This window comes from Symphalangus syndactylus, chromosome 1, assembly GCF_028878055.3.
Source record: "Symphalangus syndactylus isolate Jambi chromosome 1, NHGRI_mSymSyn1-v2.1_pri, whole genome shotgun sequence".
In the NCBI taxonomy this organism is placed as follows: Eukaryota; Metazoa; Chordata; class Mammalia; order Primates; family Hylobatidae; genus Symphalangus; species Symphalangus syndactylus.
Genome location: NC_072423.2, coordinates 109021949 through 109048841, shown reverse-complemented (window position 1 = coordinate 109048841; position 26893 = coordinate 109021949). Strand labels below are relative to the sequence as shown.

The 26893-nt window shown below is 52.5% G+C and overlaps 2 protein-coding genes across 5 annotated transcripts; one reads left to right on the top strand and one right to left on the bottom strand.

Moving 5' to 3' along the window:
• Positions 1–10895: 10895 nt before the first annotated feature.
• Positions 10896–19613, bottom strand: RRP9 (ribosomal RNA processing 9, U3 small nucleolar RNA binding protein). Its single transcript, XM_055275176.2, has 15 exons — positions 19258–19613; positions 18890–18972; positions 15582–15691; positions 15156–15223; positions 15032–15073; positions 14626–14752; positions 13868–13992; positions 13694–13786; positions 13032–13132; positions 12794–12928; positions 12649–12711; positions 12089–12234; positions 11930–12009; positions 11174–11247; positions 10896–11065 (listed from the first exon to the last, which is right to left on the bottom strand). The coding sequence occupies exons 1-15, from the start codon at positions 19519–19521 to the stop codon at positions 10972–10974; spliced, it is 1605 nt and encodes a 534-aa protein (XP_055131151.2). The 5' UTR covers positions 19522–19613; the 3' UTR covers positions 10896–10971.
• On the top strand, positions 19614–26326 carry PARP3 (poly(ADP-ribose) polymerase family member 3). Of its 4 annotated transcripts, XM_055275159.2 has the most exons (12): positions 19823–20185; positions 20408–20524; positions 20827–21016; positions 21564–21689; positions 21860–22048; positions 22248–22380; positions 22466–22692; positions 22963–23112; positions 23321–23407; positions 23633–23810; positions 25202–25357; positions 25773–26326. In XM_055275159.2, the coding sequence occupies exons 3-12, from the start codon at positions 20834–20836 to the stop codon at positions 25940–25942; spliced, it is 1599 nt and encodes a 532-aa protein (XP_055131134.2). In that variant the 5' UTR covers positions 19823–20185; positions 20408–20524; positions 20827–20833; the 3' UTR covers positions 25943–26326. The 4 variants fall into 4 exon arrangements, with proteins under 4 accessions (XP_055131131.2, XP_055131134.2, XP_055131139.2 ...); XM_055275156.2 differs by lacking the exon at positions 20408–20524 and having other exon boundaries at positions 19614–20185; positions 20832–21016; XM_055275164.2 differs by lacking the exon at positions 20408–20524.
• The last annotated feature ends 567 nt before the right edge of the window (positions 26327–26893 follow it).

The window sequence follows — 26893 nt, the reverse complement described above, 5'->3', positions numbered from 1 at the left end:
TCACTTGAGGCCAGGAGTTTGAGACCAGCCTGATCAACATAGCGAGACCTCATCTCTACAAAAAATAAAAATAAACAAATTTGCTGGGCATGGTGATGTACATTTCTGGAACCAACTGAGGTGAAAGGAACTCGTGAGCCCAGGAGTTGCTACAGTGAGCTATGATTGCACTAATGCACTCCACCCTGGGTGACACAACCTCATCTTAAAAAAAAAAAAAAAAGGAAAAGAAAAGAAATTAACTTTTATGTTTAAAGCTTTCTAATAAAGAAAATCTCAGATAAAGATGGTTTTGCTGGCATATTCTACCAAACATTTAATGAAGAAATAGCACCAATTCTATACAATTTCTTCCATAAAATATAACAGAAGGGAATCATTTTCAAATGGCTTTAGAGAGCAGAATTACCTTGATATCAAAACCAGACAAAGACATTACAAGAAAATTAAACTGTGTTCCTCAGGAACATAGAAAAAAAATCAGCAAAATATTAGCCAATTGAATCTAACAATATATAGAAAGAATAATACACTACTACCAATGGGGATTATCACAGGAATGCAAGAAGGGTTCTACATTCAAAAAAAAAATCAATACAATCCATCATATAAACAGATTAAAGAAAAAAACTACATAAGCAGGCTGGGCACGGTGGCTCACGCCTGTAATCCCAACACTTCAGGAGGCCAAAGTGGGCAGATCACTGGAGGTCAAGAGTTCAAGACCAGCCTGGCCAACATGGTGAAACCCTGTCTCTACTAAAAATACAAAAATTAGCCAGGCATGGTGGTGGGCACCTGTAATCCCAGCTACTCAGGAGGCTGAGGCAGGAGAATCACTTGAACCCGGGAGGCAGAGGTTGCAGTGAGCCGAGATTATGCCACTGCATTACAGCCTGGGCGACAGAGTGAGACCCTGCCTCAAAAAAAAAAAAAAAAACAAACCCCACATAAATTGGCTGGGCGCAGTGGCTCACACCTGTAATCCCAGCACTTTGGGAGGCCGAGGCAGGTGGATCACCTGAGGTCAGGAGTTCAAGACCAGCCTGGCCAACATGGTGAAACCCTGTCTCTACTAAAAATGCAAAAATTAGCCAGGCGTGGTGGCACATGCCTGTAATCCCAGCTACTCAGGACGCTGAGACAAGAGAATCACTTAAACCTGGGAGTCAGAGGTTGCAGTGAGCCGAGATCACACCACTGCACTCTAGCCTGGGTGACAGAGGGAGACTCTGTTAAAAAAAAAAGTTTATCAACTGATTCAGAAAAATCATTTGACAAAATTCAACATCAATACATGATAAAAACTCAGTCGGGCACAGTGGCTCATGCCTGTAATCCCAACACTTTGGGAGGCTGAGGCAGGCCAATCATGAGGTCAGGAGTTCAAGACCAGCCTGGCCAAGATGGTGAAACCCCATCTCTACTAAAAATACAAAAATTAGCCAAACATGGTGGCAGGTGCCTGTAATCCCAGCTACTCCGGAGGCTGAGGCAGTGAATTGCTTGAACCCAGGAGGCCGAGGTTGCAGCGAGCCAAGATCATGCCACTGCACTCCAGCCTGGGCAACAGAGCAAGACTGTGTCTCAAAATAAATAAATAAATAAATAAATAAATAAATAAATAAATAAATAAATAAAAACTGGCAGGTAAAAGAATTGTTAATGGTGATAAACTAAATGTTCGCTCTTATGATTAGGAACAAGACAATGGGTCCACTCTCACCACTCCTGCTCAAGATTGTACTGGAAGTCTTAGTGCAACAAGGCATGAAAAAGAAATAAAAGCCATACACATTCGAAAAGAAATAAAAGTGTCCATATTCACAGTGACTGTCTACATAGGAAATCTCAAAGACTCCACCAAAGGCCCCTAAAACTAAGTGAGCTTAGCAAGATTAAAATAAGGATTTACTTTCATGCTCAAAGAAAAAAAATATGTAAGGTTAACATACAAAATTTAATCATAGGTCCATATACTTCCATGAATTGTTGGAAACCAAAATTATAAAAACAATATCATTTACAATAGCTCCAAAAATATAATGCTTGGATTTATCTAATCTAATAAAACACGTATCTAATAAAACATGAGCAGAATACATATTCTGAAATATACAAAATGCTGATGACCAAAATAAAAAGACACAAATAGAAAGATATGTCTATTGATTGGGAGACTCAATATAGCTAAATACTCCCCAAATTGGCCCATAAAATAAATGTCATTTGAATCAAAATCCCAGCAGAATTTTAGAAGAGACAAGCTGATTCTAAAATTTATGAAGAAAAGCAAAGGAACTAGAATAGCACAATTTTGAAGATTAAAAAAAGTTGAAAGACTCACATAACTCAATTTTAAGACTTACTATAAAGCTATAGTAATCAAAACATTATGGCATTAGTGAAGATAGAAACACAGATAAATCGATCACAATAGAATGTCCAGAAATAGATCTCCACAGGCCGGGCGCGGTGGCTCACGCCTGTAATCCCAGCACTTTGGGAGGCCGAGGCGGGCGGATCACGAGGTCAGGAGATCGAGACCATCCTGGCTAACACAGTGAAACCCCGTCTCTATTAAAAATACAAAAAATTAGCCGGGCGAGGTGGCGGGCACCTGTAGTCTCAGCCACACGGGAGGCTGAGGCAGGAGAATGGCGTGAGCCCCGGGGGGCGGAGCCTGCAGTAAGCCGAGATCGCGCCACTGCACTCCAGTCTGGGTGAAAGAGCGAGACTTCTTCTCAAAAAAAAAAAAAAAAAGAAAGAAAAGAAAAGAAATAGATCTCCACAAATATGACTAATTGCTTTTTTTTTCCCACAAAGATGCAAAGGCAATTTAATGGAGAAAGAGTAGTCTTTTTTTTTTTTAAAAAAAAGGGATAATTGGACATCTATCAGAAAATTTAAAAAGGAGGACTCTCAGCCTAAACTTCCTACCTTATAAAAAAAATTAATCCAAAATGGATTATAGCTGTAAATGTAAAACGTAAAACTTTAAGAAGAAAACAAGAGAAAATTTTCCATAATATTGGGTTAAAGAAATACTTCTTAGATATAACACCAAAAGCATTATCCATGAAAGAAAACATGAATTTGATTTCAAAATTTAAAACCTTTGCTCAGTGTACGTCAGGCGCAGTGGCTCACGCCTGTAATCCCAGCACTTTGGGAGGCTGAGGCGGGCGCGGATGAGGTCGGGAGTTTGAGACCAGCCTGACCAACATGGAGAAACCCCATCTCTACTAAAAATACAAAATTAACTGGGCATGGTGGTGCATGCCTGTAACCCCAGCTACTCCAGAGGCTGAGGCAGGAGAACTGCTTGAACCTGGGAGGCAGAGGTTGTGGTGAGCCAAGATCACGCCATTGCACTCCAGCCTGGGCAACAAGAGCGAAGCTCTGTTTCAAAAAAAAAAACTTTTGCTCAGTGAAAAAAACTGTTAACAGAATGGAAAAGCAAGCCACAGAATTGGAGAAAATATATGCAAATCACATTCTAGAAGGGACTTATTTATTGAGAATTCTAAAAATTAAATAATAAGTAAACAAACCCAATTAAAAATGGACAAAGGACTTGAACAAACACAGCATCAAAGAGGATATAATGATAGCAAGTGAATGTATTAAAAGATGTTCAATATAATTAGCCATTAGGAAAATGCAAATTAAAACCACAATGAGATATCACTATGCCCCTGTTAGAAATGCTAAAATTAAAAATCCTGGCAACACCAAGAGTTGGCAAGAATGACGAGGAAGTGGAACACTCATACACTGCTGGTTGGAATGAGAAAAATACAACCATGCTGGAAAATGGTTTGGCAGTTTCTTATAAGGTAAACATATACTTACCAAATCATCCAGCAATCCCACTCCTGGGTATTTGCCCAAGTGAAATTAAACCTTATGCTCACACAAAAACATGTACATAAAGGTTCACAGCAGTTTTAATTGTAATAGCCAAAAACTGGAAACAACCCAATGTGCTTCAAAGGGTAAATGGATAAACACGAACTGCTGTAATTCCAGCAGTGAAAAAGAACAACCTGTTGATACACACAACCACTTGTACAAACTCAGAGACATTAGGTTGAGTAATAGAAGCCAGTCTCAAAATGTTATAAGCTGTATAATTCCATTTACTTGACATTCTTTTTTTTTTTTTTTTTTTTTCTTTGAGACGGAGTCTCACTCTGTCACCAGGCTGGAGTGCAGTGGGGCGATCTCTGCTCACTGCAAGCTCCACCTCCCGGGTTCATGCCATTCTCCTGCCTCAGCCTCCCGAGTAGCTGGGACTACAGGCGCCCACCACCACACCCAGCTAATTTTTTTGTATTTTTAGTAGAGATGGGGTTTCCCCTTGTTAGCCAGGATGGTCTTGATCTCCTGACCTTGTGATCCGCCCACCTTGGCTTCCCAAAGTGCTGGGATTACAGGCGTGAGCCACCGCGCCTGGCTATTTGACATTCTTAAAAGACAAACAACATAATATTTAAATGAACAAAGGATTTGAACAGATACTTCACCAAAGAAGATACACAGATGGAAAATAACCACATGGAAGATATCCAACATCATTATCCACTAGGAAATACAAATTAACACTAAAATGAGATACCACCACACATTTATTTAAATGGATAAAATTTTAAATACTGATAATAACAAGTGTTATAAAGGATGTGGAGTGACTAGAAGTCTCATAAATTGCTGGTGGGGATGCAAATGGTATGGCTGCTCCAGAAAATAGTTTGGCAGCTTCTTATAAAGTTCAACATATGACCCAGCAATCTGGCTCCTTAGTATTTAACCTAGAGTAGTGAAAAAGTATGTCCATGAATATTCAGAGTAGTTTTTTGTTTTTTTTTTTAAGACAGAGTCTCACTCTGTCATCCAGGCTGGAGTGCAGTGGTGCCATCTTGGTTCACTGCAACCTCCGCCTCCTGGGTTCACACAATTCTCCTGCCTCAGCCTCCTGAGTAGCTGGGATTACAGGCGCCTGACACCACACCCAGCTAATTTTTTGTATTTTTAGTAGAGATGGGGTTTCACCATGTTGGCCAGGCTGGTCTCTAACTCCTGATCCACCTGCCTTGGCCTCCCAAAGTACTGGGATTGCAGGTATGAGCCACCAGGCCCGGCTTCATAGTGCTCTATTCATAGTACCAAAAATTTGAAACAACCCAAATTTCCATCACAAAATGAATGGATAAACAAACTGGAATCCATTCATACAATAGAATACCACTCAGTTGGAAAAAGGATGTGAAAATATGAATAAATTTCAAAGACACTACGCTGAGCTGAAAAAGACAGTCTCAAAATGTTACATACTGTATGATTTCATTCATGTGACATTCTCAAAAAGACAGCTCAGTGGCTGCCAGGGGTTAGGGATGGGGGAGGTCTGACCACAAAGGGGTACCAAGGGGATTGTTTTAGGGTAACAGACTATTCAGTATCTTGGTTGTGATGGTGGTTACATGAATCTATACATGTGTTATAATGTATAATTCACAGAACTGTACATTCCCTTAAAAAAGTCAATTTCACTGCACAATAATTTTTTAAAATTTACAACCCCGTATGTCACATCAAGCAAGTTTATTGTGTGTAAATTTTAAAAACAACTCAAAACAATCATGATTTTTTTTTTTCTTTGAGACAGAGTTTTGCTCTTGTTGCCCAGGCTGGAGTACAATGGCACAATCTCAGCCCACGACAACCTCCCCCTCCCAAGTTCAAGAGATTCTCTTGCCTAAGCCTCCCAAGTAGCTGGAATTACAGGCATGTGCACACCATGCCCAGCTAATTTTGTATTTTTAGTAGAGACAGGGTTTCTCTATGTTGGTCAGGCAGGTCTCAAACTCCCAACCTCAGGTGATCTGCCCACCTCAGCTTCCCAAAGTGCTGGGATTAAAGGCATGAGCCACCCCGCCCAGCATGATCCTCTTATTTGGGTCTATATGAGAAGCAAAGAGATGAAGGTCCTTGCACTCCAAGGGCACAGGAAAGAGCCCACATTTGGAGCCTAGGGTGACTAGAGAGCTGGAGCCCAGAATGGAGGGAGGCCCAGACAGGGAAGAGGCCCAGGGGCTGGGGCACTGGGGGATGAGGTGACCCTAGAGGCAGGGTGGGTGCTGGGCCTTGAGTGCTACTAGAACCAGCTCAGCCTCTAGCCAGTGGGCAGGGAGGAGGCACCCCAGGGGCTGAGGAGCAGAGGAAGATGCCATCCAAGGAAAGTGCGCTGGGTGAGGGGGCTGGGGCGAGCATGGTGGAGTGAGCCTCCTGGATCTGGGGTAAGGGATGCAGCACAGGGAGCAAGACACAGGCCCCTCAGGGCCACTGTGGGTGAGCACTGAGCACAGAAGTACCAGCGTGCTGGGGTACCATTCTCCCATCCCACCTCCACCATTCTCCACCTCCTCTATCAGAGTTTCCCCCAGAGGTTCTCAGTAGGCCCCTTGAAGGAGGGCTGGAAAAGGGAAAAGAAAGCAGGACTCAGTGAGGGTCCCAGTGGGACCAGCCCTCTGCATGTGCTCCCAGCCCCATGGCCTGCAGAGGAGGAAATGCAGGTCTCCTGGGAATGGGCTGTTCTAAGGCAACCCTCAGCCCCTGCCTCAGGCATTTCTTCTGCAACAGCCCCAGCCCATCCCCAGATAAGTGACCCTCACATGCAGCCCCTGGCACAGCAGCCTCGCAGGAGGACCCAAGAGTTTACTTGGTGGATCCTGCACCTTGGGAAGCCCCGTGGCCCCTTTAAAGATCTCCACCTGATCTACATCCACCTGTGGTCCTCACCTGATCTTCTGCATTCACCTTTGCTAGCCGGTCTCTTCCTTCTTCTGGCTCCTTGCTGGCAGAATCTGAGCATTTCCTCATTTGTGTCCCCAGATGCTAAAAAGTGCCAGCACAGATCAAGTACTAAATAAATGCTCATTGAATGAATGAATATTATAAAGTAGAAGAGGACCAGATGCTTCTCTAAGGAGACCCAAGGCCCTAAAGTCCCGAGACCCTTTCCTCCATGCCTAGGGACAGGTCCTGTCACTATGCTTCCTTGTACCCAGTGTCCCCAGAAAGAGGTGGGGGTGAGCAGGAAGTGACTGAGCTGGGAATGAAGAAGCTCCACATCGGGGAAGGTGGAGTTCAGCACTGGGAACCGGACAGCAACCAGAAGAGCCAGCGCTGGAAAGGTAGGGGTGGGGAAGAGAAATGAGACAGAGATGTAGTAGACTAAGAGGGGTTGAGAGAGGCAGGGCATTTAGCTGGCAGCCAACCTGTCCTGCACCAGCTACCCTTCTGACTTACTCACCTCTGCCTGGGGTTTCTGTACACACACTTCTCTAGTCAAGAGGCCCTGGAAAGTGGCTACTTGAGGAAGATTCTCTTGTCTTAGGCCTTTGCACAGATGATTAAAGACCGGGGGTGCTCTTCCCCCAGATCTTCCCATCATTCAGGTCTCACTGGATGTCACTTCTCCAGAGGCCTTACCCAGTCTCTGTCCTGTCACTCTGCTTGACCTCTTCATAACAATAATCATCTGGATTTGCATTGTGTCTGCTTATTTACATGCTTTATACCTCCAGAGGGTAGACTTCTTGAATGCAGGAACTTTTTCTTGTTCGTTTCTGTATCCCCATGGCCTAGAACAGGAGCTGGGGCATCACTGGAACACAACAAAGTTTTATTGGATGGATGGATGGATGGATGGATGGATATGCTACAAGGTGCGAGGGATAGTTTTCCAAGAGAAATTGGAGTTACACTTTCAGAAGGAAATGGGAATGAGTACCTGGCAGACCACACAACAGGTATTGAAGACATATTACTGTCACCATCTCCATAAAGTGGCCTCAACTCTTCCTGTTTGTGGAAAGAAGGTGGGTTGCCAGCCCTATTGCCTCCACCTCCCTGATTTCTAGTTTCCCTTTTGAAGTTAGGACTGATGGTAGATTCCCCCAGAATGGCAGTGATTTGGGTGGCTCAGAGGTTCAGACTGTACTCCTAGGCCCATTCTCAGGCAGGAGGGAAGAGTGGATACTGGCTGCTCATCTGTCATGCCAACCTCCTAATAGTGGCCAGGTGCTGTGGCTCATGCCCATAATCCCAGAACTTTGGGAGGCCAAGGTGGGCAGATCACTTGAGGCCAGGAGTTTGAGACTAGCCTGACCAACATGGTGAAACCTCGTCTCTACTAAAAATACAAAAATTAGCCAGGTGTAGTGGCTCATGCCTATAAACCCAGCTACTTGGGAGGCTGAGGCATGAGAATCACTTGAACCAGGGAGGCAGAGGTTGCAGTGAGCTGAGATTGCACCACTGTACTCCAGCCTGGATGACAGAGCAAGACCCTGTCTCAAAAAAAAAAAAAAAAAAAAAGTGGCCAGTGGGCTAGGGTCTGGCCGTTCATCCTTGACTCTTCCTGCACCATCAGAGTCTGATGTTGCCCTCTAGCACATCCTCTGCCAACTCAGGAGTAAGAAGAGCCTAGCTCTGGCAAGAGAAAGGTGGAGTGATGTTCTGGACTGGACAGTAAACTATGTGGATTCCCTGCCCTTCACAACATGACATGGCAGTCACTCCCATCAAGAGATGAAGTTTCCTTCCCATGAATCTAGGATGGCCTGCCATTCACTTTGGCCAACTGAATGCAATAGAAGTACCAGATCCAAGCCCGGACCTCTAGATGACTTGCATGCTTCTCTCCTGGCCTGGGCTAGCCTGCTGGAGAATGAGAAACCACATATGGAAGTGCAGTTTTCCCAGTGTGTCCATTGCCAGCCAACCTCCAAACATAGACAAGTCAAGGTCAGCAGAGCTTCAAACACAGCTGACTGCAAAATCATGAGTAAGCTCAGCTGAGACCAGAAGAACCCCCCAACTGGGCTGGATGCAGTGGCTCATGCCTGTAATTCCAACACTTTGGGAGGCTGAGGCAGGCAGATCACCTGAGGTCGGGAGTTTGAGACCAGCCTGACCAACATGGAGAAACCCCGTCTCTACTAAAAATACAAAATTAGCCGAGCATGGTGGCACATGCCTGTAATCCCAGCTACTCGGGAGGCTGAGGCAGAAGAATCACTTGAACCTGGGAGGCAGAGGTTGCTGGGAGGCAGAGGTTGCGGTGAGCTGAGATTGCGCCATTGCACTCCAGCCTGGGTAACAAGAGCGAGACTCCGTCTCAAAAAAAAAAAAAACCCCACTGGCCTGCAGACCCATGCACACTAATGGTTCTAAGCCAGTTTTAGGACGGTTTGCACCCAGCAATAGCTAACAGATGCAGGAGCCAGGGAGAACACCTACTCAATCTCAGCCTGAGAGCTGGGTGGAATGCAACCCGCCCGGAACAGGCAGATTTTGGCCAAAGTGGAGGTGAGCAGAAGGGTCCTGGGAGAGGCTGAAGGCACCGGGTTCGCTGCTGGCAGCCCCTGCTCAAGAATCCAATAGCGAGGAAGCCCCGACGGAGCAAGGCTGAGAATAGAAACTATGGGAGAAGTTATCTTCACTTTGAATCCAGAGTCCTCGTTTTCATTTGATGAGAATGTACTTAGGAAAGGGTTCACTCGTTCAGGGGCTTCTCTGTGTTGTTTACAGTGTTTTTCAGGTGTGTTTATGACACTGCTGAGCTCAATTTGGGATGGGACACAGGAGTGAGTGAATTTTACCAACATCTTCTCATCTGTAATAGGATTTTTCAGGCTGGGCACGTTAGCTCACGCCTGTAATCCCCACACTTTGGGAGGCCGAGGTGGGTGGATCAACTGAGGTCAGGAGTTTGAGACCAGCCTGGCCAACATGGCAAAACCCCATCTCTACTAAAAATACAAAAATGAGCCAGGTGTGGTGGCACGCACCTGTAATCCCAGCTACTTGGGAGGCTGAGGCAGGAGAATTGCTTGAACCTGGGAGGCAGAAGTTGCAGTGAGCCGAGATCGTGCCACTGCACTCCGGCCTGGGCAACAAGACCGAAACTCCGTCTCAAAAAAAAAAAAAAAAAAAAAAAAAAAGATTTTTCAGAGGCTCAGCCTGAACCTGACCCCTCTGGCCCCAGGTTAACTGCAGGCACAGGTCAGTCTGAGGGGGAGGCCTCGTGAGCATGGGGTCAAGGGGAGCCCTGTGGCTTCGTCTCTCAGGGGACCACACCACTCCTTCACAGATTCAGCCGTTGGGCCCCATGGGCACGGGGCTTTCCCTTAACACCTCCTTCTCCTTTTTCCTGATAGGAGGGGACCTCACTGTGCCTCTACACCTCCAGTCCACCTCTACCTCCTCCTCGCTGGCTTCACCCCACAGCAGGAGGGAGCTACCCACTCGGTGAAATCAGAGTGAGCTTTCCTTCGACTCACTTCCCTGGCAGGTAGGTCCTGGTAGGTAGGTCCTGGTTCTGACATTCAGACCAAAGACAGAGCTCTTCCCGACTTGGACCCCTGTCTCCAAACAGTAAGCCCACCAGTGCAGGGTCCCACTCCTACTCCCACTCCCGACCCCCACACCTCAGGGCAGTCTGTCCCCTCCAGCTTCCTGACCTGACCTGGGAGAGGAAGCGAAGCCAGTTTGACGTGCAGGTCCGCTGTCTACAGTCCAGTCCTGACCCCAGCGCCAGCCTTTACAATCCCTGGCTTCTGAGCTGAGGGGTGAGTAGCTTCTGACCCCCGACCACCCAGAGCAGCAGCAGGCAGCTAGCCTGAGGAGGTCGTGCAGGACACGCAGGGACAGGAGCCAGGAGTCAGTTGAGGTCTCCATCCCAAGTTCTTTGGAAAGGATAACAGCCCTCAGGCTAGCAGAGGGGCAGAGCTAGGAGACTACTAGAGTCCTGTCCCTCCCCAGGCCTTCTCCCACCCAGTCCCTGATGCACCCCCACCCCCACCAAGAAGCTACAAGAGACAAGGCCCAAAAGAGGAGGCTTTTAATACAAAGAGATTGGGGCATAGCCTGGGAAGGACTTAAATAAGGAAGGTAAGAGTGTCAGGAACCAACAGCTGGGGGTACAGGGACCCTGTGGAGCGGGATGATGCAGACAGAATTCCGAGCCTCTTTGATCCTCCACCATCGGCCAAGCCTGCAAGCAGTGCAAGAGGCAGCTGAGACTTGGCCCAGTCTCCACCCCATTTCCACCCAGCTGTCCAGCCTGCACCACCTTACCCAAACCTTCGAGGGCCACACATACCTGTGCTCCTGCCCTACCCCAGCCACCAGGAAGTCCCCAGAGCTGGAGAACTTGAGGCTGTTGATAAAACCCACCTGAGCAGAAAGAGAGACAACAACGGAAAGACATTAGAATGCCCCCCCACCACCGTCCTCAGCATCACAGTCAAGGGCTGGGCCTTATCAGGCCTGGGTTAAATCCCTGCTCTGCCTCCTGCCACCTGGCCTGACACAGGCCAGCCCTTCACTTGTTGGGACCTCAGCCTCCACATCTGCGAGATGGGGGTAAGCAGAGCACAGGGCTAGCAGTGAGTTTGTGAGGATGAAGGAGGAAGTGTACACCAAGTATGGCCTGAGGCTGGCTCCTGGTGGTGGGGCCCTGGAGACCCCATGACTGTCCCCACTGACCTAGACCCTGCATTCTCAGCACACATCACTGACAGATCCTGCCACCCTCCCCCAGGTCACCCTAGTGTGGACAGTGAGGTCCACACCCTCTAGCCTGGCACCCAATCTGGCACAAGCAGTGCAGAACTCATCACAGGGCCAGGCCTCCATGCCTCTCCCCATGCTGCTCCCTGACTTGTACCCCAGCACCCTGGACAGGGCCTAGGATAGGAAGGGGAGCAGAGGAGGGTTCCTGCCAGACCCTGTGCTAGGAGCTGGCCCTGCCCTGAGAAGGTTCCCTTCTGGCAGGAAGAAAGACCTTAAAGAGCTAATTCCAGGGGCCTAGGCAGTGTGGCAGAGACAGGCTGAGCATTCAAGCCCACTCACTCACCAGGGGGATGTCACAGAGAAGGTCAAGCTGCCGGAAGCCTTCCCCACACTGCCAAAGCCGCACGCAGGAGCTGTGGGAGCCTGGGGAGACTGGAACAGTGAGCAACCCCTGCACCAGCCCACCCGGCGACCCCTCCTCCCTGCCTCTCAGGGCACCCACCTGTGGCCACAAGGTCTGTGTTGAGGAGGGCTGCCACTGACGATATCCAGAAGGGCTGCTCCAGGCCTGGCTCTCCCCGCAGCCCGTGAGCTTCACGCTGCAGGGCGAGTGGTCGCTTCTTGGAGACGCCCCACAAGGCCACAGAGCTATAGACAGGGAGGGAATACAGCAGTGAGGAGGCCAGAGGCAGAAAAGGCCACATGTGTAACACAAAGGATTAATGCTTGAGGGGATGGATACCCATTTCCCATGATGTGATTAATACATATTGCATGCCTGTATCAAAACATCTCAAGTACCCTACAAATACATACACCTACTAAGTACCCACAAAAAATTTTTGTTAATTCTAAAAAAAAAGAAAAAAGGCCACATGACAGGAAGGGATCAAGGGCACACAGCCCAGACAAGGTCATCTGAGCTCTCTGCCTCATCATCCTCATTTATGAAAAGAGGTTACAACAGCTTCCCCACTGGGGGTGCCCTGAGGCAAGCTGAGGGCCCGCAGCCAGCGCTCAGGAGCAGAAGCCGTGGCCAGAGACATCCAAAGGAGCTCTTACCCATCATCCGCGCCGGACACCATGTGCTCCTCATTGATTAGCTGGATGCAGTCGATGGAGCCCCTGGAGAAAGAGGCTGTGAGGGGCGTGGCCCAAGCCCACCCCCAGCCCATGTAGCCCCCACTGGCATGGCAGGCCACCTTACTGGTGGCCATAGAAGACAAGCTGGGACTCCTCGGGGATCTTCCACACACGTACAGTCCCGTCCCGGCCCCCAGCCGTCACACAGCACTCCCGGCTCAAGGCATCCAGCGCAGCCACGGCGTCCTGGTGTCCAAAGCTAGAGGGCCGGGCAGAGCAGGATAGGGGGGATAGGGGTATTGCATGAACTTACGCACGCACACTCCCACACCATCCACACGCCCTCTCCCATACACACTCACAGCGTCTCCACGTAGGAGTTCTCTGCCACATTCCACACCTTCACGGAGCGATCGTGGGATGTGCTGTAGAGCTGGTGGGTGCCTCTGCGGAATGCCAGACCCTAAGGGTGCATGGGGAGAGGACAAAGGGGACCTGGACTACAGCAGGCGGGAGACAGGTCAGGCCCAGGGAGGACTTCCCAAAAAAGCAAGCCATGTGGCATGTCCTGTGAGGCACTTTTGTGCCGCCCACATGCCCGTCTGCCCCTGAGCAGATGCAGACTTCTTTTTTATTTTTTTTTTTTAGCGACAGGGTCTCATTCTGTTGCTCAGGCTGGAGTGCAGTGGTGCGATCATAGCTCACTGCAGCCTCCATCTCCTGGGCTCAAATGATCCTCCATCTCGGCCTCCCAAAGTGCTAGGATTATAGGCAAGGGCCGCCACACCCCGCCCAGAGGCGGCTTCTCAAGGCCCTCGTTGATTTCTGAGCAAGCTCGGCCCGGTCTCCCCCAGCTCCTCCTCATCCCTTTAGCCCATTTATGTATTTTACAGCACCACTCACTACCCACTTGCTACCCCAGGATGCAGGTTCCCTGAGGACGGGGACCCCAGAGGCCAGCTCTGAGCCTGGAACACTAGCATGTGCCCACTAAAGATCCACTGGGGTAGACCCAGCTCCTCACCGACACTGCATCCCGGTGTCCTGTGAAGGTGTACAGGTGCTGGCAGCTCTGGGCCTCCCAAATGAGAATGAGCTTGCTGCGGTCACCCGAGGCCTGCAGGGATGAAGACAATGACCACAGGCACCCACCATGCACCAGACCTCCCACCTGCCCCCAGGGCCAACCTGGCCTTACAAGGTACTTGCCGTCGGAGGAGATGGCCATGCAGAGGACGTGGCTGCTGTGGCCAGGGGGCTTTCCCTCGGCACCCTTCTTGGCTCGAGGAATCACATGCAGCTTCCGTCCACTCTCCACGCTCCCTGCCATTGGGGGTGGGGGAGAAGCTACTGGGATGGGGGGATAGGGCTGGCTGGCAACCCCCCTCAAGGGGCAGCATGGAAAGAAGAGCCATGGCAAATGTCCCTTTTGCCAGGAGACCTGGCTCAGCCACCGTGAGCCTCTGGACAAGCTGCCTCAGTTTCCTCATCTATGAAGAAGGACATTAGTGCCAAACAGCAGCCACAAAGCCCAAAGAAGAGAAGGGACGTACAAGGGCTTTGGGATTGATGGTGTGAGTTCTTCTGTTACTACAGCGGATGTAGAAGGAACTGCTAGTCAGCCAGCAATGGATGGGAACCCAGGAGGACCAGGCACTCAATCCCAGGACTGCACAGCCTCAAATGTCTTCTAGTCCAACCACCCACCTGCTGCATTAATTCCCATTAAATCATCATCCTGACTTTGCCCAAAGGTCTCTAGGGACAGGGAGCTCCTAAGCCCCACTGCCGGGCAGCAGCTTTCACTGTCACCCAGAGAGCACTTCTAGGGCAGCAAACCTGCCTCCAGAGACTTCCCCACTTCAGGGCTCAGCCTGCCGTGACCATTCCCACTCTCCTGACCAGCCCTCTCGGATCCGCCATGGGGACTCTAGCCCCACCCAGGCACTCACTCACACTTAATGATGGTGCAGTCTTTGGCAGCAGAGAAGATGGCTGAGTCATCGGGGGTGATGACCAAACATGTGATAGAGAGCTGGTGCCCTCGTAAAACGCGAATGTCAGCCGAGGCTGGGGCCTGGATCTGGACAGACAGGGGCTGGGTCACTGTGGCCAGTGGCATAAAGGCACCACCTCACCAACCCCACCGCGCAGTGTTGGCCTTTCCCACCCAGGCCAGAAGGAAAACAAGACCCAAGGCTACAAGGACCAGATCCTTACCTGACCAGATAGACCCAAGTGTCCACCATGTTCCAGAGCAAAGACCCCCACACCTTGAGCCCCCACTGAGCCACCTGCCCACCAACTCAAGTGGCGCCCCCAGTTCTCTCCAACCTTATACCAAAATACCATGCCCACTCACCTCCTTTGCCACCGACTTCTGCAGCCTGCCCCTCTGCTCGAGCTGCATGGAGAAGAGATGGATGAGACCCTGGGAACAGATCAGCTCCACCCCCGCCCTCCCCCAACTCTCCCTCCACACTTACCACATCCTCCTTCAGGCGCCCCGCCACCTGGTCCTCCTCAAATGCACGGGCCTCAGCCTTCTCCTCCTCTGTGCAGGACAGACCAGACCAAGTAAACTGAGGCTGAGACCCCTCTTTCCCTTCCATCCTGTCCCCATCCCACTGCCCCAGGGCTGGATAATACAGGAAGCTCCAGCTGCCTCAGCAGAGGGGAGGGCCGGCTGGAGGGTTTCCTCCTGCCTTTACTTATCGGATCAGCCCCCTGCAGGCTCCCCAGGAGGCCCTTGAGAGCTCTTGGCCACCCCCACAGGGTAGCCAGCACCGACAGCCCAGGCACCCACTGGGAACCCATGTCGGTCACCCATCAAGCGGCTGGGGCTGCAGTGGCAGGCAGCAGACCAGCGCAGGCACAAGCCCTGCCCATGGCTGGCCTGCCCACTGGCTTACCTTGCTGACGGAGCTGCTCTAGGTAGAGCTTGGCCAAGCGCAGCTTCTTTTCCTGTGCAGTTTCCTCCAGCTCTTCCTCCTCCTCCCCGTCAGGCTTCCTTGGAGCTAGGCTGTGGGCAGGAAGGGGCTGGGTCTGAGGGGCTCATCTTCTTCCTCTGGCCACTAGGATCGTGCCTTCTGGATGCTCATCCTGCCATCCAACCTCCCCCATTCCCTGCCAGCCCACATGGCCGGTGACTACACTGCAGAAAACTGAAGGATGTGACTCCCCAAACTAAAAGGCCCCACTCAGTGCCCCAGGTAGGGGCGGAAACAGACCCAAATCCCAAAGAGATCACTAAAGCATCTCAACTCTGGGGGAAAGAGGAGGCTTCCAAGAGAAACCAGGCTTCCAAAAGAAATCAGGTCACATACAAAGAGTCAGGAATCAAAATGCGCAGGCATCTCAACAGCAATACTGAGAACAAGAAGACAAAGGAGCCTCACACACAAAGCTCTGGAGGAATACACTGACTCCTAAAATGCCATGCCCAGTCAAACAATCAACGACAACACTGCCAGGTGTGCAAGGTGCCACGGAATTTCCTCCCTCTTTTTCTTTAAGAAGGATAGAGGCTGTGCTCCCAAACAAGAGGGTAAACTGGGAAAGAGAAAGGCAAGGGATACCGGAAACCAGAGATGCAACACAGAGAGCAGAAAAGGTGACACCATCCCCAGACATGACGGGGGCAGTCTGGATCAGATCCAAGGACCCACCAGGCAGACACACCAGGACTGTCATCACCACAGCACCATCCTTTACCCTGGGAACAAGGTTCCAAGCGAACCTTCACTGTTTGGGGATTGGCCTTTACTGGTGAAGTTACGGCTTTCCCCTCCATGCCCCAGCCCCTGGACCAGCTGAGAGTACTCACTTCACTCAAAGCCAGGTCCAGCTTTGATCTGCTCCTGGGAGCTGGGGGTAGGTCATGGGCACTCAGACACAGAGAATCCAGGGCAGCCCACTCCCTCTGATCATGTGCCTGCAGACATCTAGTCTCTGTCCACTCCCCTAACCGTGTTTCCCAGGACTCACTCGTAACCCTGCCCCTGACTTCCCCAGAAGGGACCTTGAAAACTCTCAGGAAAGCCAAAGCTGGACCATGCCCCAGAAATAATTTAGTGCCCTGTGCCTGACAAGCCTTCAGCCAACAGGGCTGGTGCTGCCCTTCCCTTACACAGCCAAGGGACCTTTGTTAACTTCGGACTTCTACTCAATTTAGCCAAACTAATTAATCTGTTGTTGAAGGATTCATATGCATGAGGCAGAACGTTAAAGAAACGCAAGGGAAGTACACACTATGATTCCATTTACAGGGCGTGCTAGAAAATGCACAACTCTAGGGGCAGTGGTTAGCAGAGACTGGGGGGAAGGAAAGGGGTTGACTACGAAGGAGCAGGAGGAGTTTCGGAGGGTGATGAAACTCTTTACCTTCAGGGTAGAGGTGGTCACACGACTGTGTGTGTTTGTCAAAACTCACTGAACTATAACTTTAAAAAATGAATGTTACTATATGTAAATTACACCTAAATGGAAAATGTTAATTTTTTAAAAGAACAAAGAAACCAAAGAAATGATTAACTCAAGTTAGGAATGACAGTTGCGGCATCTAAGTTTCTGCAAATGTTCTAGTTCTTAACCTAAGTGGTAAGTAAGTGTACAGAGGTTTACCATTTTACCATTACTCTCTGTAGTACAAATATATCTCATTCACTCTTCTGTATCTAACACACTTCACAACACAACATTCTAAAAATATTTAAAAGCACTTAGCCCACACTAGCCTGGCACACACTCACCCACAATAACCTTCAGATTAAGAAAAGTACATTAATGGCTGGGTGTGGTGGCTCACGCCTATAATCCCAGCACTCTGGGAGGCTAAGGTGGGCGGATCACTTGAGGTCAGGAGTTCGACACCAGTCTGGCCAACATAGTGAAACTCCATCTCTACTAAACATACATAATTAGCCAGGCATGGTGGTGCAGGCCTATAATCCCAGCTACTCAGGTGGCTGAGGCAGGAGAATCACTTGAACCTGGGAAGCAGAGGTTGCAGTGAGCCGAGATCGCACCACTGCATTCCAGCCTGGGCAACAGAGTGAGACTCTGTCTCAAAAACAAAACAAAAGAAAGTACATTGTCTTTCCGTGAGCAAATTAAGGCAACACATACTCAGAAGCGAGGTTCTAAAGTCAACTCATAGGGAAGGCACTAGGATTCTCTGGTCCAAAAGCCTCCAACCCACAGGGTCAGGCCTGACACCTTGCCTGACCCTTTGAAATCCTGCAAACAACCACACCCATCACCTGCAGAAATAAGGGAGGCATTCAAAGCCCTCTACAACCTACATGCACTTATGACCAGTCCTCCTGTTTTTGTGTGTGTTTTTTTTTAGAGACAGGATCTTGCTCTGTCACCCAGACTGGAGAGCAGTGCATGATCATAGTTCACTGCAGCTTCAACTCCCTGGTAAGAGATTCCCAAACCTTAGCCTCCTGAGTAGTTGGGACTACAGGTGCACACCACCATACCCAGCTAACTTTTTTCATTTTTGTACAGACAAGATCTCGCTATGTTGCCCAGGCTGGACAACTCCTGACCTCAAGCAATCCTCCTGCCTTGGCCTCCCAAAGTGCTGGGATTAGAGGCATGAGTTACCAGGCCCAGCCCCCTTCCATCTTTTCTACTGCCCATTCTGGCACACTTACACGTCAGACTTTCCTCTGATCACCGAATGCCTTCCCTACCTCTCCGTGAGAGACTCCTCTTCATCTCTCAAGACCCTATTTAAATGTCCCTCCTCTGTTCCCAAAACACACAACTATAAAATACACACCTCACTACAACACACACTCTTCGCCCGCCTGCCTATCTCTGCACTTCCAACAGCAAAGACAGTGCCTGTCATGTTAAGAGACGGGGAGTCCAGTAATTGTGAAATTGCAGGAAAACTGGCAAGGGAAGAAGGATGCAAGAAATACTTGACAGCTTTGTTCTGTTTTCCTGCAATTTCGCAATCAGTCCAGTCCCTGCCAAAACCTAAGGAGGTCTCAATGGCCTCGGATTGGGGCCCAGGGTCCTTCTCACCCAGAGACCTCGCAGAAACAAGACTTTGCAGGACCAGAAACTAAAGGAAAGAGCCACGATCTCAGAGCCAAGGGCCAGAATCTTGGGTTCTAGGCTCAGCTCTGTTCGGACTCACTCAGTCTTCCGTGCACCACGGGCCTCAGTTTTCCCTCCCACTATGTGGAAAAGAACAGCTCACCTCTCGCTCTCAGAGTCGCTGGAGATCTCCTCATTCATCTTGCCGCCACTCTTGGATTTGCCCCTGTCCCCCGCAGAGTCGGCCTGGGAATTATACGGTCTTTTCTTTGGTCAGGGGTCCAGACCACCCTGGCATCGACCAAGGGCCCCCCTCGGTTCCCTCAGAACCCCAGGACTGGGAAAGGCGGTGGCTCCCGGGTTAAGCGAACGGCTTTGTAGGATTTGGCCCGCGGAGAGAGGGACGAAGCTGACTCCAGCAGGGGTCCAGGGCGAAGGGCTGGGGAAGGGCCCGGACCCAGGTCCCCTGGATGGGATGACGGTTATTCCAGTAGCAGGGCTGACCGCGGCCCTCAGAAGCGCCATGCTCACCTTTCGCCGTCGCTTGCCGGCCCCCGCGCCAGTCCCGGCCCCAGAGGCCGGCTTTCCCCGCTTACGAACAGCCGCTGTTGCCGACATTCTGCCCACCAGGCGTGTAGCAGCGGCGGCAGGAGAACTCACGTGGCAGCTGAACCCTCCCAGCTCCCCAGCCGCATGGCAAGACCCCGCGTCTTGATAGGCTTCCACCGCCCGCCGGGCCCCGCCTCCTACTGCTCCATTGGGTCCTTCGGCAGGCTCTGCCTCGCCCCCAAGCATCCATAGGATGCACGCTTGTAGCCCCGCCTCCTGAAGTTCCTAGGCTCCAGCACCAGGCTCGAGTAGGAAGCCCGCATCTCCACGGCGCTTCCGGCCTGAAGCTGTGGCGCTTGCGCTCTGCTGCTGGCCGACTTCGAAGTCGGAGCAAGAGCCTTCTCTGTGTTTGCGCCCCTTGGCCGCTGGGGGGCGCCAGAGACGCGGCTCCCTTTCGCGTTCCGGAGCGTGACTCCTCCCCTCCTTGGGCAGCCCGGCGCTAGACCCAACGCGGATCCAAGCACCCCGGGCAGAGGGAGGCTGCGTCTGTATCCGGGCCCAAGGTCACCGGGCGACCGGCAGATGCGTGCTGCAGGCTCTGGCCACATGAGCAGCGCTACGGACGCGACTGCCCCGGCCTTGGATATGCCAGATCGAGTGTCCACCCGTCCGTGGGACTGGTCGCCTGACTCGGCCTGCCCCAGCCTCTGCTTCACCCCGCTGGTGGCCGAATAGCCAATGTCTAATCCCCCACACAAGCTCATCCCCGGCCTCTGGGGATTGTTGGGAATTCTCTCCCTAATTCACGCCTGAGGCTTATGGAGAGTTGCTAGACCTGGGACTGCCCTGGGAGGCGCACAACCAGGCCAGTTGGCAGCCAAGACCTCTCCCATGTCCCTGCTTTTCTTGGGTGAGTGTCCTATGGTCCTGCCCACGGCAGGGCAGGGCAAGGCCTGGTGGGACTGGCCTTTGCCCTCTGTCAGTTCAAGGCCACTCATCTGGAGTTCTGGCTCCTCAGAACTCTTGAGTCCATTGGGAAGGGCTTCTACAGCACTGGGTTCTAAGCTCTGGGAGGATGAATCTGGCCCCAAGAATCCTGCCCCCAGGAGCCTCTGTCCACCCTCCCCCATAGCTCGGTGACTCAGCCCAGCAACCATGCTAGGGCTGAACTAGCTGACACGGGGGGAGGAGCCCCGAAGTGGAAGAGAGAGATCCTCCTTTCACTTTCCCTACCCCTCAGGACACACAGGTGAGCTGGAGAGGATACGGAGCCAGGCAGACCCTGTTGACCAGAGTGGGCAGACTTGACAGAATCCTAACCTTGCACTTGGGACTGGGGAAAGGGGTGTTTCTGAGTGACAAAGAGCCGGGTGTGGTCTGGGGCTGGGAATGCCGTCAGGGTGGACACAGGATGCAGTGGGAGGCCACCGAAGGGCCAGCCCGGGGTGGGGCAAGTTGATGCTGTGCTGGCCCAGGGCAGGAGTGGGGAGTGAGAGTGGGTCGTTGGGGATGAGGAGACCATGGAGGCCTAAGGGCCTCTCTGTGCCCCAGGACAGCCATGGCTCCAAAGCGGAAACCCTCAGTACAGACTGAGGGCCCTGAGAAGAAGAAGGGCCGGCAGGCAGGAAGGGAGGAGGACCCCTTTCGCTCCACCGCTGAGGCCCTCAAGGCCATACCCTCAGAGAAGCGCATAATCCGCATGGATCCAACATGTCCACTCAGCAGCAATCCTGGGACCCAGGTGAGCTGCAGTCCCCAGTCAGGCCCAGAGCCTGCCCACTGATAAGCACAAACACACCCAGGCCACCCCCTTAGGGCTCAGTTCTGGTTTTGGAGCCCAAGGCCCCCAGGTAAGCGCCAGAGCAAGGCCATGTTCTCCTGACCCCAGACATCAGGGCTGTGTCCCATCAGGTCCAGGCGGGTCACATCTGCCCTTCAGACCCCATGCAGGCCTCCTCCCACCGCACTTAGGGAAAGGCTTTGACTACATCAGTCTCCTGGACGCTTGTCCATGTCCCTTCAGGGCACAGCCATGTCCCTCCCAGATTCCCCCATCCAGGGCCCAGCTGTGTCCCCCCGGAACCCCCCACACCCCATGTCAGTGTTTAGCCATGTCCTCTCACACCACATCCCCTAGGGAAGAGCAGTGACCGCCCAAGCTTCCAAGACAGGGTCCCTCTTACTCCCACTGCCGTCAGACTCCTGTCCCCATCAGAGCCCTCTCGGTGTGTGGCCAGGCACCCCATCTGACCCCAGCCAGCCTGCCCCCCACCTCCCCTCTGGCCCAGGTGTATGAGGACTACGACTGCACCCTGAACCAGACCAACATCGGGAACAACAACAACAAGTTCTACATCATCCAGCTGCTCCAAGATGGCGACCGCTTCACCTGCTGGAACCGCTGGGGCCGTGTGGTGAGTGCCCCGCCTGCTCTACACATACTCCCCAGGGTCCCCAAAAGACCACAGCTACTGACTGGGGGGGCACCCCCAACTGTCCCGGGGCGCTCAGCACAGGGCCTGGCCCGACACACAGGCCAGCAAATGTTGATGGTGGGCATACCCCTGAAGGCTGTCAGTTGCAGGGAGAGGTCGGCCAGTCAAAGATCAACCACTTCACAAGGCTAGAAGATGCAAAGAAGGACTTTGAGAAGAAATTTCGGGAAAAGACCAAGAACAACTGGGCGGAGCGGGACCGCTTTGTGGCTCACCCGGGCAAGTACACACTTATCGAAGTACAGGGAGAGGATGAAGCCCAGGAAGCTGTGGTGAAGGTGAGATGGCCAAGGAAGGTGGGCGGGCCCTGGGCTGAGGGAGGGGACTCGTTGGAGAGTTCCCGCTGGTTGGGCTCTGCCACTGCCCAGCTGCATAGCCTCAGCCACAGAACTCCCCTCTGGCCTCAGGCTGGCCGGTCTCTGTCTGGTGTCGCGCCCTGCCCAGCTGCTTCTGCCCACATGTGCCCTCTATCTTCAGGTGGACGGAGGCCCAGTGAGGACTGTGGCTAAGCGGGTGCAGCACTGCTCCCTGGACCCAGCCACGCAGAAGCTCGTCACTAACATCTTCAGCAAGGAGATGTTCAAGAACACCATGGCCCTCATGGACCTGGGTGAGGGGTGAGGGGCAGGCAGGTGGCAGGGCCTCAGGGTGGCAGGGCTGTGGGGCTGAGTCTCCCCACTCCCCTGTCCCCCTAGATGTGAAGAAGATGCCCCTGGGAAAGCTGAGCAAGCAACAGATTGCACGGGGCTTCGAGGCCTTGGAGGCGCTGGAGGAGGCCCTGAAAGGCCCCACAGACGGTGGCCAAAGCCTGGAGGAGCTGTCCTCCCACTTTTACACTGTCATCCCACACAACTTCGGCCGCAGCCGGCCCCCGCCCATCAATTCCCCTGAGCTTCTGCAGGCCAAGAAGGACATGCTGCTGGTGAGGGCTGGCAGGGGTGCGGGCAGGCAGTGGGGCATTGAACAGACAGCCTAGGCGAGCGAGATGAGGGGCAGGTGGCCAAGAAGGCCCAGAGGGATGGACTGCCTGGGCAGGCTGACAGACGGGTGGGGAAAGCTAGGCAGACAGATAGGGTGGGGAGGGACAGGCGGGACACACAGGTGGGGTGGCTGCAGTACCAGTCATGTGAGAGAGGAGAGGGGAGGCCAGAGGTCAAGTGGGAAGACAAGCTGCCAGGGCCCATCATCCTAGGTGCTGGCGGACATCGAGCTGGCCCAGGCCCTGCAGGCAGCCTCTGAGCAGGAGAAGATGGTGGAGGAGGTGCCACACCCCCTGGACCGAGACTACCAGCTTCTCAAGTGCCAGCTGCAGCTGCTAGACTCTGGAGCACCTGAGTACAAGGTGAGTTGGGCCCCACAGAGGGGCCAGGCTATCAGTGGGCACTGTCCCTCTGCCCACCTGCCCTGGAGGTGCCCAGAGGAATACTCGCCCTCAGCCTTCTCTTCCTGTGTCTCCAGGGCCTGAGGAGGGCTTGGGACTGGGGGAAGAAAAACGGGGGATTAGCTCCTGAGCCTCCCACCCTGGCAACCAGCTTCTGCTCTCCCTACAGGTGATACAGACCTACTTAGAACAGACTGGCAGCAACCACAGGTGCCCTACTCTTCAACACATCTGGAAAGTAAACCGAGAAGGGGAGGTGAGGGAGGTTTCCCCACCTCTCCCCCATCACCACTGTGCCTTAGGAAGATGTCCTTGGCTAATCTGCCCTTTAGCAAATTGTTTAGCAACTCTGGTCAGTTTCTGCCGGCCATGAGTGCGTGTGAGTAAGCAGAGGGAAGCTAGGCCTCAGTCACGAGCAGCAGGGCAAGGCGCCTGAGTGCTCGGGTGGCATCACTCCATTTCTCACTTCCTCTCCACTCAGGAAGACAGATTCCAGGTCCACTCCAAACTGGGTAATCGGAAGCTGCTGTGGCACGGCACCAACGTGGCCGTGGTGGCCGCCATCCTCACTAGTGGGCTCCGCATCATGCCACATTCTGGTGGGCGTGTTGGCAAGGGCATCTACTTTGCCTCAGAGAACAGCAAGTCAGCTGGATATGGTGAGGTGCCCCTCTGGGCCAAGCCCTGGGAGGGTTGGCACTAAGGTGGATTGGGCCCAGTCCTTGGCCACTGGAAATTCGTGGTGAATCCAAGAGAGGAATCCTTTAATGGTTAATGACTACAGTGCTCAGTGGGTTGTCCTGGGCTTTGGTGGCAGGGGTCTTAGACGAAGTGTCTGATGGTCAGGGATGGCTTCCTGGGGGAGGCAATACAGAAAGGATGGGTGCACCAACCAGACCTGGGAGGGGGTAAAAGCGGAGGCTTTGAGCCAGTTGTGGTGGCACGCACCTGTAGTTCCATCTACTCAGGAGGCTGAGGCAGGAGGAGCACTTGAGCCCACAAGTTTAAGGCTGCCATGAGCTGTGATCACACTCCAGCCTGTGTGCCAGAGCCAGACTCCATCTGAAAAAATAAAAATAAAATAGAGGAGACGTCAAGGCAAGGGGATGGGCAGAGAGGCTGGGAGGATGTGAGAATGTGGCAGGTCAGGGCTTCCAAACACTTCCTGATACTGGAGCTCAGAGCAATGCCTAGTGGGGGCAGGGTGGGTTAGGGGCCCAGAACGATCGAGGAGGCTTTATCTGGAGAGTGATGGTTAGCCCAGCTGGACTTGTCTGTAGCAGGATCCCAGTGGCTACAGCTGTGGAGAAGGGGGCAGCAGCCAGAGGCTGCAGAGAGGCCATGCTCTCATCCAGGCTGGATGTGATGGGTGCCTGGCCCAAGAGCTGGGAAGTGCAGGGGAGGGAGCCCATGAGAGGGGCATGTAGGAGGTGGGATGGGGAGTGTGTGGGAAAGGGTCAAGCCTGTCTCCAGTGACTTCTGAGTTTCTGGCCAGGAGTGTCCTCACCAAAATGACCCCCCCAGACCAGCTCCTCAGCCCAGGCTGTCCCCATCATTGGAGGCCACCACCCAGCTGGCCAAGAGAGCAAGGACCAAGGATTCATCCCAGAACAGATGGGGCTGAAGTTCTAGGATGCCTGAGGTCGCCAAGAGCAAGGGGTCCACCAGGACGGCAGAGGAGCTTAGGAAAGAGTGGTGGGGTGGAGGGCTTAGGAGAGCCAGTGTGAGGAAGTCCCAAGTAGGGGCTGACGATGTCAGGAGCAAAGTCAGCAGAGCAGGCCAGGGAGAAAAGCCCCTGCCCCGGGTTTGGTCACTGGGAGGTTATTGCTGACCTTGGTGAGGACAGCAGAGGGTGCAGAGGCCTGGCCATAGGGAGCACAGTGAGGTGGGAGGGAGCAGGCCGGGACAAGGAGGCAGTGACGGCTGGAGGAGAGTGAGCCTTTTGCTGGAGCAGCAAAGCCAGAAGAGATAACATCGCAGCAGAGAGGGGCCCCACAGGTCAGCAGGAGGCAGGCTGAGCTGCCCACCGGTGCCTCCCTATGTCCTGCAGTTACTGGCATGAAGTGTGGGGCCCACCATGTTGGCTACATGTTCCTGGGTGAGGTGGCCCTGGGCAGAGAGCACCATATCAACACGGACAACCCCAGCTTGAAGAGCCCACCTCCCGGCTTCGACAGTGTCATTGCCCGAGGCTACACTGAGCCTGGTGAGTGCTCAGAAGCTGTACAGTCCAAGGAGAGAGGTGGGGCCGAGATAGGGGCTGGGACATTTTCAGGGAGGGGGCTGTGAAGAGGGACACAAAGAAGCTTCCCTGTAGTCACTCAGTTTGTCATTTGACAAACATCCACTGGTTCAACAAATCATTCCTGGGCATCCCGGAGGGCTTCAAAAAGAGGAGTCGTTGACTGAGCATTGAAGGATGAGTACGAGTTCCCCAGAGAGAAGTCGGGGCGGACACCCCAGGCAGAAGCCCCAGCCCCTGCAGTAGTTTGGAGGTGGGCAAGGTGGAAATAAGCAGGCGTGCCCCGTGACAGACGTGGAGAGCGTAGGGGGCAGGACTTAGTCGTAAGGCCGGGGACCAGTGACCCCTGGGCCACCCTGGCCCTTGCTGTGCCCTGCAGATCCGACCCAAGACACTGAGTTGGAACTGGATGGCCAGCAAGTGGTGGTGCCCCAGGGCCAGCCTGTGCCCTGCCCAGAGTTCAGCAGCTCCACATTCTCCCAGAGCGAGTACCTCATCTACCAGGAGAGCCAGTGTCGCCTGCGCTACCTGCTGGAGGTCCACCTCTGAGTGCCCGCCCTGTCCCCCAGGGTCCTGCAAGGCTGGACCATGATCTTCAATCATCCTGCCCATCTCCGGTACCCCTATATCACTCCCTTTTTTCAAGAATACAATACGTTGTTGTTAATTATAGTCATCATGCTGTACAAGATCCCTGAACTTATGCCTCCTAACTGAAATTTTGTATTCTTTGACTCACATCTGCCCAGTCCCTCTCCTCCCAGCCCATGGTAACCAGCATTTGACTCTTTACTTGTATAAGGACAGCTTTTATAGGTTCCACATGTAAGTCAGATCATGCAGTGTTTGTCTTTCTGTGCCTGGCTTATTTCACTCAGCATAATGTGCACCGGGTTCACCCATGTTTTCATAAATGACAAGATTTCCTCCTTTTTTAAGGCTGAATGGTACTCTGTTATGTATATGCACCACATTTCCTCTATCCGTTCATCTATCAGTGGACACCAAGGGGCTTCCGTATCTTGGCTATTGTGAACAGTGCTGCAGTGAACTGGGACAGCAGACATCTCTTGAACATACTGATTTCATTTCCCTTTGATGTATACCCAGTAGTGGGGTTTCTGGATCCATATCACCCCTTCTTGCCAGGCTCCCCTGTGTCCCAGGCATCGTTCCCCCTCCCCTCCAATCCCTGTTAGCCTTGATGTGTCTGTGGCCCCAGAGGCTTGCCTCCTAAAGTGATGGGTGTGGTAGGGACGTATTACAGGGACACAGATGCAGCAGGCTACTCAAGGGGCACAGCTGAGAGTGGCTTGGATCCCACATCCACCCAGGCCGTCCATCCTGGCCTGGACTGCATGTCAGAGCCATGTGGTCACCAAGGTAGGCTAAACTGCAGGCATGCGCAAGCAGCTTTACTAAACGTAGTATTCTCTTGCCCCAGCCTCTGCCTGTCTGTGCCACAACTGTGCTGGGCCTGGGCCTCCAGCCACACTCCAG